This window comes from Rhinoderma darwinii, chromosome 7, assembly GCF_050947455.1.
Source record: "Rhinoderma darwinii isolate aRhiDar2 chromosome 7, aRhiDar2.hap1, whole genome shotgun sequence".
In the NCBI taxonomy this organism is placed as follows: Eukaryota; Metazoa; Chordata; class Amphibia; order Anura; family Rhinodermatidae; genus Rhinoderma; species Rhinoderma darwinii.
In genome coordinates this window covers 121,074,499-121,090,893 of record NC_134693.1, presented here as the reverse complement: position 1 = coordinate 121,090,893, position 16,395 = coordinate 121,074,499, and the positions used below count along the sequence as shown (strand labels likewise).

At 40.1% G+C, this 16,395-nt stretch overlaps 1 protein-coding gene across 6 annotated transcripts in view; it reads left to right on the top strand.

The window, feature by feature from the left end:
* Nucleotides 1-16,395, top strand: part of ERC2 (ELKS/RAB6-interacting/CAST family member 2) — a 670,240-nt gene that overhangs the window by 316,156 nt on the left and 337,689 nt on the right. For all 6 annotated transcript variants that reach the window (XM_075833908.1, XM_075833906.1, XM_075833904.1 and 3 more), the window contains one exon: nucleotides 1,247-1,373. In XM_075833908.1, the coding sequence (XP_075690023.1) occupies nucleotides 1,247-1,373 (127 nt within the window). The remainder of the gene's footprint in view (nucleotides 1-1,246; nucleotides 1,374-16,395) is intronic.

Here is a 16,395-nt window from a genome sequence, read left to right as displayed (position 1 = left end):
TGCCCCGCGGGCCGCAGACGACCGCCTTAGGGGCCGCATGCGGGCTGCGTTTTTGAGACCCCTGGTCTAACATGTCTAGCGAGTTATGTAAATTTATAATTTCGCCTTTGCTATTTTTGATAACTTTGGCACTAATTTGCACTTTATTTAACGTCTCATAAAATTTTACGAAATTATTAATAACTCTCCCCCATGTGTTCAGCTTACAATTAATCATAGAATTTTGAACATCGTAGGCAATGTATTTAATTTTATTTTGTTTACCAGTTTACCCCTTTGAAAGGTGTTTTTGTTTTTGTTTGGCAAAAATGAAAATGAGAAATCACCTTCCTATGCCCAATTTGAATGACAGATGGTAAATGCATACCAAGCTCCTCTCTACCTCTTCCCTACCAGTCTTTTACGGCATGTCAACGCTTCTTAGTGACAGAGAACAGCGGACAAGTTATCTTGCTAGCTGGTTTGTTTAGCATCCTGGCTGATGGTTCGCATGCTAAAAACATATGATGTGCATCCTCTCCAAAGTCAATAAGACGAGGGTCTGAGATTGCTAAAGGCTATTTAAAACTTTAAGACCCAAGTGGTGACAAATTCTCTTTACATCAATGAATGTTGTGATTATGGCTATACATTTATTGAAAGACAAGTTATGATTATCCGTAAAGCTTTTCAGGAAAACATATTTGTGACTTTGAAGACATACGGCTAAAATCAGTTCTATGGTCCTAAAACGTCATGTACAAATGTCATGGTTGAGCTCCATGAGTTTGTTGTAAGCCACTAATGTCTTTTCTAATTGTTTTAGATTTTAACTCTCTTGCTGACATAGATTAGGAACTGTATTGTATTCAGTATAAAACCTAACAGGTTGAGCCATAGAAAGAGAAGAGGGCTTGAGTCATTCATCTCTATACTGAATCGGTGACCCAGTGACAAGATTATAACTCCATAGCTGCTAAACATGGCTGATATCTAACTACTTCCTGGACAGAAGAATTCAGGCTCTCTAATAACCAATGATAACTCTGTATAGGGCATATTTAGCTAGATAGATTAAAGATAATATTCATGGCAGGCTTGAATAGCCCAATAATATGGCAGTGTTTTATATGAGATAACATTATCATTACATCTTTTTTGAGGATTTATAATGTGTATTCATCAAATGTGAAGCTATATCCCACCAAGTGAATAAGACTTTGTGCATGATTTCATTTTGTTCAAAATGTTTACCATTAATTTGCAGAATCATGAAAGATCAGAACAAGAAATCTACCAATTTGAAGCACAATCCGCAAATGGAGAAGAAAAAGAACACAGATGACGCTCGTCGGAGGGATGATAATATACCGGATAACTCGCAGCATCTACAGGTGCGTTCAGATATAGCCAAGCTGTCCTTCCTATCACTTAAAGTGCATGTCCATTTTTGCTGATGTGCCAAGAGGACCTTACAGATAGACTTTCACATAGTTAATAGTCTTCTTCTACTGCAGTCTAGATTTATATCATGGTCCTCATCAGACAAGTATCTTCTCTTTGCTAGATCTCATCTAGAGATGTATTTCTTTATTTCCTTTCTGTAAGAAAACAAATGCTTATTCTGCATGTGAGCAATGTACATAACCATTACAGCGCTGAGGGTGTATGGGCAGAGAACTCTCTCTTCTCCGCCATTAAAATGTTTTACTTTGATCCTGGTGTATATAGACATAAACAAAGAGAGGGGTAACCCCCTTTTCATCGCGTCACAGGAATGCCCTCGAATAAAAATAGGTGCCCATGCCTAACACAGGCATACAGTCCAGGATCCATTGTAGGATTTCAGGTTTGTTTGCTCAGGGTATACTTACACATATGCCCTAACAGCTATCTGTATTTATACAGGCTAATAAACTAATATATAGACATATGTTACTATTAACAATCAACCAAAAAATATAAAAAAATAATGATAAGTAAAAAGCTTAACATCCAATTAAAGTTAGCAAAAAGAAAAAAGTTAAAAATGCCTGTAAATAGTTTTTTTTATCAACCTATACAATAAAATTATTTAGGATAAACAGTGAACAGCAACAATAATAAAAACTATGTCATGTTCTGAATTTCCTCCATAATATAAATGAAATTCTAAAATATATTTTTCTCAAAATGGTGACTAAAGAAACAACTTCTACAGCTAGATTGGCATAAAATATTGTGACTCTTGGAATGGGTTTAATGTTGCTTTCCCTTCATCGGTATGATTCTCCTACAGTATCTCTCTTAAACATCTATCCCCTGTACATAATGTTTTACCGTTAGTTTATTGGAGCATTCATTGTACGCTATGTCTACCAGCGATGCATGCTCTGTTAAATGACAGGAATATGTCACTGTGTCATCCAGGCGTGACTGCTAGGGCATATAAATACAACGTGATAATATGAGATTGAGGTTATCGTGCTAGGAAAGTTTATATTTTGATTTTCATACCTGTCATCGCTTTTTTTTTCCACCGCACAACTGGATTGGATTCCACTACTTCTTATTATCAAGTTTATATGGAGATTTGGCACTGGCTTCTATCTTCTAATGTTCTGTAACACAACACTCAAGGGATATAATAAAATGTTATTTTAATGCTATGTTTATCAATCAAGGTAAGACTTGCTACTAATAGGGTTTTCCATATTGGATAATCCCATCTCAGATTGTGGGTTCTCAGGATATTGAATAGATCACCGTGGTTCAACTTTTTGTGGCTCCTAGCTCCCTACCGCCAAATGCTTTTGGATTCTTCGCTGTGTCTGCCTCCACACATCATGGATGCGGTTATTTAGAGATCATCTCTGCCTGATAGATGCCCCCAAGTTCTAGGCACAAGAAGAGAACGTTACATGAATGTGGCTGATGGTGGCCTGCATGCCTGTAAGTCCCTGTTATTCTGGTAGAGATCAGCGCAGGACCACAGTGTTGACAAATGTGTTGGCACTATTCAGGACTATCCGGTTTATCACTAAGTCTTGACACCCAGCTTAGAAACATTATTGTCTTAAAGGGGTTTGCCCATGAAGGACATTTATGACATAGCCACAGGATATGCCATAAATGTCAGATAGATGCGGGTCCCACCTCTGAGACCTGCACCTATCTCTAGAACGGGGCCTCCTAAACCCTGTTCTAGCTTTTTGTGCTCACACTGCCTCCTGGCCACTTACTGATTACATGGTCGGGAGTTACGAAAACAGCGTAACTCGCTGAGCTATGCTGTTTCCATAACTCCCGACCATGTACCGACCATGTAATCGAGAAGTGGCCGGGAGTCAGTGTGAGCACAAAAAGCTAGAACGGGAATTAGGGGACCCCGTTTTAGAGAAAGGTGAGGGTCCCAGAGGTGGGTCCTGCATCTATCTGACATTTATGACATATCCTGTGGATATGTCATAAATGTCCTTCATGGGAAAACCCCTTTAAGCTTATGACCAGGTGTGATTTGGCACTTGTGGCCAATGTTTATTACAGGGACAAGGTTAGGGTTGAGTTCCCACTGGACAACAATTTGCTTCTGAGCATATATACAGAATATAAAATATATATTTCTCCAAAAGATGCACAAATATTGGCCGGTCTTGGCTAAATGTTAATGAGGACCTGTCACCTCTCCTGAAATTTCTATAATTTAGTAAATACTTTCATTCTCCATACTATAGCAATTCTGGAACTTTTTTTTTTAGAACTCTATGCTGTGCCGCTCCTTTGTTATTCCTTCTAGAAATGTATGAATAAATGAACAAATGGGTGTTACCAAATCCCCTTGTCAAAGGGGTGTGTCTCTACACAGTCTCTCTCTGTCAGCACTGATTGGACAGTCTCAGACTGCGTAGGGACGCATCCCCAACTGGTAACACCCAGTTGTCAATCTATTCATACATTTCTAGGAGGAATAACAGAGGAACTGCACAACGTAGTGTTCTAAGAAGAGATATTCCAGAATTGTTGTTTACTAAACAGACATGTCAGGGGAGGTGACAGGTCCTCTTTAATTTTCCCTCTTTGATTTTCTAAAAATGTTTAGAGATTTGATTCATCATGAAAATATTCTGCACCTTATAAACACCCCTGGAAACACGATTAACCGATAGACCTATTATGGCACATGAGTAAAGAAATATATTGTCATGGCTAAGCCTTAATTAAAATTGGCTTGCATAATCAATAAATGACTGTGGCACACTGGCCTAGGGCAGTCTACAGTTTGTTAGAGATATCACGCCTGGGCAACCCTAATCAACGGGATGGTTTTCCTTGTTAGGGGCCAGCAGAGCCTTTGGCAATGGGGACAACAGCAATACTGCCACTTAGGCTACTGTTACTTATCCTTTAGAAAACAAGTCTTCATGTGTTCCCAAAAAAGTCCAACTGAATTTTTTGTCCTTTTTTCACATATTTCACACGATTTATTCTCATTAAAGTGATGAAAATTTTAATTATGCCCAAAATGTACACTTTGACAGCCCAGATCATCCATCTAGGCTAATATAACATTCCCCTCTTCTGCTGTGATAAATTGTGGTGTTGTTATCTCGCTACCTCCAGAGTAAGATTCCCAGCCGAGAGAAGTCATTTAATTGACATGATGTTATTCTTCACTGAAATCACGAGCCCCTCATTACTAGTCATCCTGTAATTGTTACCAGAGGAACTGACCGACAGACAGGTAGCAGTAGCCAAATATCATAATATTTGGATGTGATTGTATTACAGCTGCGGAGATAGGGAGCATTGTTATTCTAGATATACCTTTATCTTCATTTCTATACGTATGCCTTGGGTTTTCCTGCCATTTATTAGACAACTGTCACGCTGACAACCAATGTATAGACCTCTTGGGATCACAATGCATTAGTTAGATGCTTTTTTGTTTCTTTTTTCTACGTGTGGAAATGATTATTCCTCTTGTAAACTATAACAGGTTCTTGCATAATTTATAAATCAGATGACCGGTAAACAGTGGCCAAAAAAAGTTGCAAACGTTGACGTGCAACAAATTTGCTGCAGAATTTGACTTTTCATGTTGCCCACCAAATTTAGAAGGTGACGAGAAAAGTATATGTGGTGTCCAAGAAGACATAGGGATAGATTCACTAAGACTGGCGTTTCATATGCCATTCCTAGCCATCTGCTCCACTGGAGTAAGATGTGACAGATTTATTAAGAGGCTCAAGCCCCTTAATAAATCTGTTGCATCTTCCCTCTGGCCGTGACCGTGGCCGGGTGCTATAATTGTGGTGCAACGACCACGCCCGTGCGCCATCTATTCACAACCCCCAATTGGACATAAAATTAAAAAATTATACTTACCTCACTGCTCCTCTTCTCCCCTCCGCGTTCCCTCAGCATTCCCGCGTGGTTCATATTAAGTCATGGCGCTGAGCAGCACCAGGGTTTATATATGCGATGCAGCACTCAACATCAGTTTGTGCGTTTTGTTCCCCTTTAAGACTTTTCTACACCAGAAAACTGTCGTAGAATGGTTGATAAATTCCACCCATAATTTAGGCCAACTTTATTAAGAAAAATCGGTGAATATAGTGCATATTTCTGACTCCAGAGTTCAAAATGTGCCAAATTTATTAAGAGGTATGTGCCTTTTAAAAAATTTGTTGTAAGTCAGTGAAAATTTCTTATAAACTTAGACTGGTATAAGATACGGAAGTCTTAGTAAATGTCAGCCTCAGTACTCTTTCCAACAAAATATTTTTAGGGTAAATTCACACATAGCGTAAATACTGCAGATTTTCCGCAACTAATTTAGTTGGTGAAAATCCGCAGCATAATACAGTAGCAACAAAGTGGATGAGATTTGAACTTATCTCATCCACACGCTGCGTAATTAAGCAGAAAAACTGCTCGTATTGACCTGTGGTGCGTTTTTTTAATCCGCAGCATGTCAATTGTATTTGTGTAATCGCTGCTTTTTTGTTGCAGATTTTCCCCTTTGAATTCAATGGGAAGGTAAAGCCTTCAACAAATAGCAGATGTTACGTTTTTTGCAGCAGAAAAAGCACAATTCTGATAAAAAAAAAAAATCTCATACTTACCCAGAACTCTGTGCTTGTTCGTCCAGTCCTACCTCCTTGGATGATGTCTCATCCCATGTGACCGCTGCAGCCAATCAATATTTTTTTTCTGTTTTCCACAGCGGACATTTGGGCCGAAAAACTTTGCGCAGCTTATCCGCCCTTAGAGGGGTTGCCTGCGTTTTTTTAAGAGAATCCAGGGAACCAGTGGGAAATAATAATTTAAAAAGAACCAAGATACTGTGATATGCGTAAAAGGGTATTTCCATATCCATCCATAAATGGCTGATAGGTGCGGGTCCCCGACTGAACAAGTTTTGGGATTTTTGAGTTTAATGGGACATCACTTACTATTCCTATTTTAATGGTAAATATATCTGTATATCTGTGGGACACATTAAATTGTTATGTTTTTAGGGCATGCTACACAGTTTTCAAACCACAGCATGCACACGTCCGTCATATTTTTCTTTCTGTTGCAGATTTTCCCAGTAAAAAATGCAGCTTAGAAATAAATGTTTTTTACACATAAACAGACCCCTAGAAGAAGCCAGAATGCTGGCGAAACGCGCGTCGGGTGTTTAATCCTTTTAACTGTCCTTGTGTAATATATGGCTAAAGTTGCCTCCTCAGGCTAATCGATTGAATTTTGCAATTGCTCTCTATTTATCCGGCTGACAGCTGATAGTCTGCAGCACGACTGTGCTGTTAGCACAGCGCACCCTGCTGTCACTACATGAGCGGCTGGTTGTGGTTCCTCCAGCCGCCGCTCCAATCTGACCGCCGGTGTACTTGCCGTGCGGCTCCCTCTATGCTGCCTATTCCGTTCTAATACGGGAATAGGGCTATATGCTCAATTCAGGTCCGCTTACAGTGGACCTGCACTTTGGTATAGAACTTGTGCCGCGTCTCAGCTGACAACTGGGCACGGGCACATTCAGGGAACCACAGCTGATCTCCACGCTACCGCTCTGACATACAGGGGCGGCGGCGTGAGAGTGCAGCTGTATGCTGACCATTCACACTGAATACGGCAGACATGCACGGTGGTGCGTTGGTACATTCATTCTGACTAACAGCACTGTCATGTCCTGCAGGAGACTGCAGGCACGAGTGATTCTCATTTACTCAACCCGTGCATCCTAATATATGCTACTGTTACTTCACACTGTCACCTCACAATTAAACTGTTGCTCTTCAGTTTGCTACACCATAGCAATTTTGTTATGGTTTCCGTGCAACCTGACTAACAGCACTGTCATGCCCTGCAAGTAACTGCAGGCACGAGTGGCTCTCATGTACTCAGCCCGTGCATTCTAAATGTTTGCCACCGTTACTTACACTGTAACCACAGTCTGTTTACAATTAAACTGTTGCTCTTCAGTTGTTACAGCATAGCAATTCTGTCAAGGTTTCCAGCACATCACAGCAGTGCAGCCTCGGGCTGCCATTTGTGCTCTTTATTAGCACAATAGATTACAGCTATAAAGCGCTGCTTGTAGGCTCCTGTTCACATTATACAGCAGTGCAGCCTTATAGCAGTGCAGCAGGTTATTATTGCCTAATCCTGCGGTACTGCCACTTTACAATTTATTACTGCTTTGCAAACTCAGCAATTTTGACACCACACTTTATATAGCCAAGGTATGTGAGTTTGGGGGTCACTCACACATACCTCTTACACCAAGGATTTTTACAATTATCTCTATTTTAATGCATACAAATAAAAGTTACATATTAATTCAGATCATATACTTTCTCCCTCTTCCCTTCCCTCATACATATTACACATAAACAAGCCTTAAGTGTGTGTGACCTGTGCGGTTGCCGCTGACGGGGGTGCCCCAAAGCTTTCACCCCCTATGCCACAATTGGTGCCCAATCTCTTCGAAAGGCAGTTACAAAGTATGCAACTACTAGTTTACCTAGTTTATTGATTGGATAGGAGTATTTAGACAATTATCTGGTATTGTTATTTGGGCATTGTAGTGTGGTGGTATTTATGCACTGTATTTTATGTTTATTTAGGGGGCGCATCAATAGAAAGTACTACACAAGGCACCATCCAACCTAAGTCCAGCCCTGAACATACACACGCGTTTTGGTCCCTATAAAGTAGTTAACAGCTATTTGTCATGTATTATATCTGGACAAGCACACGCATTGCGTTCAACCCATCTCCATTAGTGTCAGAAAATCATTTTAAAAGCTTAAGTCTCATACAAGAAACTATTTGATCAGTTAATGGACTTTTTGTAAGACACTATTTTACTTTTTTACGTTTTGAAAAATGGCGTTTTGGCCTCCATTTGATTTATTTGTCAATGTTTTCTTTTCCGAACACTTTCATTAATAATAATTGTAATTCTGAGTTATGACCTCTTCATGTTTTACACGCTACAAGATCTTTCATGCATTATGTAGAGACGTTATTTGTTTAATGGAAAAATTTGGAACATGTTTGATTAGTGAGTTTACGTTTGTTTGGTGAGTGCCAGAAATAGTTTTCTGAAGTCTGACAGGTTTGATTACTTTACTGTATGACCAGCAAACACTTGCCATGTACAGTATTTGAATATATAGTTTTGCACATGATCTATGATACATGCAACTAAATGGTCAGGGTCAGCATAGTTTTTGCATGATCTATCACACATGACTAAGTGATCATTATCAATGATTGCCATATACTGCTTGCAACTTACCACCGTTACTTAGTAACAGTATATGGAAAAATAAGTTGAATACCTGCACTTGATATTAGGGAAAACATATTTTACCTCTCCATCCAGGAATAACTCCCTGATCTCCAAATGAAACACTTCTGCTGATACTTTCCATTCTATTGCTGCTAGGAGTCTTGGGAGAGAGGGAGGGGAATAATGTTGTCAACATCTACGCTATGGACTGTAAGTGGTTTTGTAAAAAAATAATAAAAATAAAGCCCATAAGTTACATAGGGTCGAAGGAACTTGTTTTCACTATTTTCCATTGCTTGTGTTGTGCCAAAAAACTCCACGGTGCTGAGATTATCACTATTCAGCCCTGTCCCCAATGGGGTCACAATCTAATTTCCCAATATCAGTCAGACTAGGGCCAATTTCATGGGAAGACACTCAGTGTGTTTTTGAAGTGTGGGGAAAAAACTCCTGACATGAGGAGGACATACAAACTCCATGCAAACATTGCCCATGGTTGGATTCTAACCAAGGAACCCAGTGCTCCAAGGCAACAATGCTAACCACCGAGCCACCGTGCTGCCTACAATTGTATAAGGCTTCAGTCTAGAAGCTCCATGGTCACGTTGAAAAGAAAATGTAAGAAAATGTGACATTTGTGCAATTCTAATTGTGCCACTTTTTTTTCTTGAGTCTTACTCTAAAGAAGTCCATGTAAATGGGACTGTTGGGCAACACTTTCGTGCCACTAGAAACGTGCCATCGTCTGCAACCTATAGCATCCATTGTCCCGCAGCTGCAATGGATCTCACACACTGAGCAAATCAGGATATTTCTGCAGAATTAATGTTTGCTCGACTCCACATGCACTCGCCATAACTATGTGATGTGGAATTATGTATCAGTAATGATTTTTCATTTTTCTGGTTGATTTTTAAAGCCTAACTTCACTTACAACTTCCACCCCAACATCCTACCACCCCGTGTCACACACAGTTTTTCAGGGAGCTGTGGTATATGAAGTTGTTTGGTGGGGTCCTCAATGATGAACAACTTTTGTAGCAGTCAAAGAAAATATGAAAACATGATAGGAAGGAGGCGAACTTTAGTAATTTACCATGGGAATGTTACCAGAAACATTTCTTTTTGGTAAAAATTACTTACCAGGTAAATGTGCTTCAAGTGCCAGCTATTTTGAGGGAAACATCAGAGGGAAGCAGCTAATACGATCATTCAAATAATCTTAAGCACTTACACCCAGGTCAAATGACCAATTTGCATGTCAGTACTACCGTGGACCCCAACCAATGTTTCCTCTGGCTTTGCCTTGCCCAGGCATAGTTCACCATATTTTGGGACCAATTGTGTACACTCATTTTCCACCTCTGCAATGGGAAGGGCATGATGGGGTAGTGATTCGCCCACGGAATGCCGGTCCAGGACAAAGCCAAAGGAAACTCTTCTGGAGGTCTGCAGAGGTCGTGACTGTAAGTCAGTCATATGACCTGGACATAGGGGTGAAAAACTAATCGACTCCCATCTAGGTTCCGTTGGAAGATTCCTGGAACAGAATATTGTAAAAAAAAAAAAAAAATACTGCCTTAGTCTCCTTGGTCAACCAAATATAAACATTAACTAAAATAAATTTGAAAAAGCCTGAAATAGGAAATTAGTAATTTTTTTCTATTTTAAGCTTAAAACTTGAGCTTGACAGCGGAAATTAGGGTGTACAGGTTTTGCAATAAAACCAGCAAAAGTCAGAGAGCGTGTAGATTGTAAAAGTCACACATATTGTTCAGATGACACTGTAAATTCATTACCTTGGAAGCTAGCCACGTCTTGACTCTCTTAATGACAAGGAAATGTAGTGCAGTCTCGCCAAGCTGAAGACCGGCTAATCTTGTCCTAGGTGAGAAGACTTCCATGGCCATGTAATATTGCCTGCATTTAATCCATCCTGTTTAGAGTTACTGCCTAACTAACCCAAGCACGATACAGCTGACATGGACATCACACCAGCAATAACCTGGTTTTGATTGGAACTGGTGATTAAGGGATAAACCGTTTAGGACCTCGGAGCTGCATGGTTAAGTGATTGCTTTGCATTTCGAAGAAATGACTGGCAGATTTAGGACAAAGTTTCTACATAACACCTCCTTATAGTTCCTTCCATAGAGAAAAAAATGTATTGTGTGGGAGAGAGATTGTGGTTGCATGTAAACCACACACAGTGAAACTGACTGTTATATGGATAATATATTATAATAGTGACAAGATATTGGCGCCTTGTTTTGGCACAATGAAATATGGAATTTCAGCATTCTTCTACATATTCTGCCATAATTGCAAACTTGTAATTGTTCATGGTTCATCCACTTAGATCAAAGATTGTAAAACGTATACTGTGTTTCATTTACTATGGCCGGCCACACAGAATTGTTTAGGAGAAACCTTTATACAATTTCTTCATATTAGGAAACAGATGTGCGTTTGCCATTCTCTGCTGAAGAGGCAGCTGTAGGGTTGAGTTTACAAGGAAAAGAACAATATAGCCAGGTTTGTTTAGCTTTAAATAGTTGGTGACCTTTATTGTTGTAACTATTTTTTATATCTATTTTATAAATGGCAGTTCTGTTCTAGGCTATTCTTCATGGTGACTTGTGATCACACGGGCCTTGCAGTTAAATTTTTACAGCAATGGTCATGTAATCTTAAATGTTCCATGGGGGAAAAGTCACGTCACATAACAATATTTCCAACATAACCCAAGTTGACCATTAAGATGCAAGTTCCCGTATTAGTTGAGAAAGTCTGGTTGCTAAGGATATTCCCTGCTGAGATCTGACTGTGGTGTAAAGGTTGCACTTGGACCCTAAGGTCTCAGCCACTTTGCCACATAAGAGAATACTAGTGTTTAAAGAAGCTCTGTCACCACATTATAAGTGCCCGATCTCCTACATAAGGAGATGGGCGCTGTAATGTAGGTGACGGCAGTGTTTTTTATTTAGAAAAACGATCTATTTTTACCACGTTATTAGCGATTTTAGCTTTATGCTAATTAGTTTCTTAATGCCCAACTGGGCGTGTTTTTACTTTAGACCAAGTGGGCGTTGTACAGAGGAGTGTATGACGCTGACCAATCAGTGACCAATCAGTGTCATACACTTCTCCCCATTCATTTACTCAACGCATAGTGATACTGCGGCGTTCACTATGTGCAGTCTTATACTGACACATTAAAGTTACTGAAGTGTCTTAACAGTGAATAGACATTCCTTCCAGCCAGGACGGGATGTCTATTCACAATCCCGACACTTCGGTAACGTTTGTGTGGGACTTACAGCAGAGCAAGCGTAATCTCGCGAGATCACGCTGTAAATGACCGGTTACAGCGAGATTACGCTTTGCTCTGCTGTAAGTCCCGCACAAACATTACCGAAGTGTCGGGATTGTGAATAGACATCCCATCCTGGCTGGAAGGAATGTCTATTCTCTGTCTAAACACTTCAGCAATGTTAATGTGTCAGTATAAGACAGCACATAGTGAACAATGCAGTGTCACTATGCGCTGAGTAAATGAATGTAGAGAAGTGTATGACGCTGATTGGTCATACACTTCTCTCCACAACGCCCACTTGGTCTAAAGTAAAAACACGTCCAGTTGGGCATTAACAAACGAATTAGCATAAAGCTAAAATCGCTAATAACGTGGTAAAAATAGTTTTTCTAAATAAAAAGCACTGCTGTCACCTACATTACAGCGCCCATCTCCTTATGTAGGAGATAGGGCACTTATAATGTGATGACAGAGCCTCTGCATGTGTAGATAAACAGGCTGTTTATTTTACCTGTTCTGTGACATGACAGCATTAATTAATTCTGTACTGCGACATCACTGTGTTTATTACCTCTACCTTGTAATATCCCCGTATAATAATCCCTGCATTATGATGGTGTGGTAATTATCCTATTGGTGTGGCATCACTGTGGTGCTTAGCAATAGGCTGTGACATCGCTATGTTTTATAATGCCCGTTCTGTGACATCACTGTGTGCAATAACCATTCCTTATGACTTCCCAGTGCTTGTTATCCATGTACTGTGACATCACTATTTTTGTTATCACTGTGTATTATCCCTATACAGTCATACATCAAGGCCATGATCACTATGTACGTCATCCCTGCATTGTGACATCCCTGGGACAAATATACCTGTGCAATTACATTACTTTGGTCATTTCCCCTGTGCTGTGACATCTCTATTATTATTATTCCTGTTCAGAGATCTCACTGTTCATTATGTCTGTATTGTGACATCACGGTGTTAATTATCTCTGTGATGGGATTTCACCATGTGCACTTTCATTGTTCTATAACATAACTGCAAGAATTATACCTGTGCAGTGACATTGCTGTGTGCATTCTCAGGGTTGTAAGTATATAAGATGGGGATTGTTCTCAAGCATAATATATGTAATGTTAGCAGTGATAATGTTTTCTGTTCACAGACTTATTAATCATTAGCATTTAAAGAGGACCTGTCACCACATGTCTATTTTAGTAAATACTTGTATTCCCCATGAAATAACAATCCTGGAACATCTTTTCTTAAAACTCTGCATTGTGCCACTGTTATTTTGTACTAGAAATTAATGAATAAATTGACAACTGGGTGTAACCATTCCCCTTGTCAAAGGTGTGTGTCCCTACGCAGTTTCACTCTGTCAGCACTGATTGGCCATTTTCAGACTGTGTAGGGACACACCCCCTACTGATGACACCCAGTTCTCAATTTATTCATAGCTTTGTAGGAGTAATAACGGAGGAACTGCAAAGCGTAGAGTTCTAGGAAAAGATACTTTAGAATAATAATTTAAAACGGACATGTCAGGAGAGCTACAAATGGGCGTTACTGTACGTCCTTTTTAGCTTTGCGTTCCCGCAAATGGGCGTACAGTAACGTCCTGAGGATGAAACGGGCACAGGAGCTGTGTTCACTTCATCTTGAGCGGTTGTCGGCTGTAATATACAGCCGACATCCCACTGCAACAGCAGCGATACATGATACAATGATACAGCACAGAATGCACAGAAATTCTGCAGCTGCTGTAGGGAAAATGTGGTATTGCATGAAGCCATTCAAATGAAAGTCCAACCATATAAAACATGGATGACTCAAATCCGCCAAGAAGTTTAAGTGCACTAATATGGCATATAGACCGGGATTGTATTTATGAGAATTCCTTTAAGCTTCAAACCGCATATAAAAAATAAGCGAACATTTTTAGAATTAGTTACATACATATATCTGTCTCTCTTCGGAATGCATTGAGAGCCTGAGTTCCGGATTTCCCAAAACCACAGTGATTCCAGACCAGGTCAGAATGTGATCACATGGGCGGCGCTGGACTTGAAAACGTGATGCACGGATTTGGTACGTTTTTTTTGCACACAGCACCCTACTGAAACACCTATGTACAAATGGAGGGGGAAAAATAGTGGAGTGCTTCTTTAACAATTCAAACAAGAGGAGTGAGTGCCCTGCTCGCAAGAGCTTTCAATCTATGAGGAAATAGTGGTGACGCAAAATGGGAAGGTGCTTGTTCAGTACAATGGTCCAGTCATCTTTTATAAACATAGGGTAGTAAACATAAAGTGGCATGAGCCGGTCACCAGTATCTGTGTATGACAGACATCTAGTGCATTAGGGTGCAAGGAGTGTGGGGGACACTGCTGAATGAAGGGGTCAGGTTCTGATGACTAATGTAATAGGGGGGCCAGGAAAAGCAGTCAGATTAGAGAATGTGATAGGCCTGTCTAAAAGATGTGTTTTCAGGGCACGGTTAAAACTGTGGTTGTTGGGAACTAATCTGATTGTCTGTGGTAGCGCATTCCAGAGAACTGGTGCAGCACGAGAGAAATCTCGGAGACGGGAGTGGTAGGCTTGGATTATGGAGGATTTTAATCTAAGGTTATTGGCAAAACGTAGAGCGCGGATAGGGTGGTAGACAGAGATGAGGGAGGAGATGTAAGGAGGTGCAGCACTGTGGAGAGCTTTGTGGGTGAGAGTAATACATTTTAATTTAATTCTGAAGGGTATGGGCAACCAGTGCACTGACTGGCACATGATAGAGGCATTGGTGTAGCGGTTGGTCAGAAAGATGAGTCTGGGTGCTGAATTCAGAATAGATTGGAGTTGGGAGAGTTTAGTGAAGGGAAGACCGATAAGTAATGAGTTACAGTAGTCAAGATGAGAGTGAATCAGAGCAACAATAAGGTTATGTTCACACGCACTGTTTTCAGAAGTAATTCAGGCGTTTTACGCCTCGAATTACGCCTGAAAAAACAGCTCCGTTACACCTACAAACATCTGCCCATTGCTTGCAATGGGTTTTACGATGTTCTGTTCCCACGAGGTGTCATTTTATGTGTCGCTGTCAAAAGACAGCACGTAATAAGACACCTGCGAAAAAGAAGTGTATGTCACTTCTTGGGACGTTTTTGGAGCCGTTGTTCATTGACTCCATTGAAAAACAGCTCCAATAACGTCTGTAAAATACTCCGCGAAAAACACCACTTGCTACAAAAACGTCTGAAAATCAGGAGCTGTTTTCGCCTGAAAACAGCTCCGTATTTTCAGACGTTTTTGGTCACTGCGTGTGAACATACCCTAAGAGTTTTGGCTATTTCCACTGTAAGAAAAGGGTGGATTCTGGAGATGTTTTTTGAGGTGAATGTGACAGGAGCGTGTAAGTGATTAAATATCAGGAGTGAAGGAAATATCTGAATCAGACATAACAGCGGGCCTGCTGCCTAGGAGTTATGGTAGTGCCACACACTGAGATTGTATGTATTATGTTGAATAAAATATTTCTGCAATTGGTTTTCAAAAAAAAAATTCTTACCGAGGAAACCAGAAGCAAAACGGTCAAATTGTTTAATTAAAACCAATTGGAGAAATGTTTTATTCCACATAATAAATACAAAGCACACAAAAATTTTTGCAAAGGTGTCCATAGCTTTTTAGAGCAGCCTGAGGTGCACCCTGCCGGAATTTACTGCCATAGAGAATCTTCGCAATAAGGTGGAGACAGCTGTTTTTTTAGTTGACTACAGTACACAATATTGCAAGTAGGACAGAGAGGCCAGGTTGTCCCAGTCTCAAGAAAATGACTCGATTGAATCTATAGTATATATATGATACAGTCCGTGCAGAGATGCATTAAGAGATAACCAGCCTGGCATTATACAAGTGCACCCAATAAACTGCCCACTAAGCGTATGTTATAATGTGTGTTAAGAGAGGACAACCAGCACTGCCGGGGTGATTGATTTCAAATACTGTATGTGGGGGAACTACTCAGCCCGCTCATATGTTTTGCATTATAGAAATATAGGCTAAATCTAGGAGCAGTGTAATGTATTGATATCGTCTGCTTGATGTTGTGATTGGAAGTAAGTAACATTATATCTGCTCTCCAGATTCCATACTGTATTACTGCATTCAGACACACTGAGGATAAGCAGCCTTAATACAATTGCCAAGGTCTGCAAATACCAAGACTTATGTGCCTTCTTTTTCATAAATCCCTGCTTGTAAACTATACATATATCTCTGGCGGTTAAGGGGAAAAAAAAAAATCTGGAAGAACCC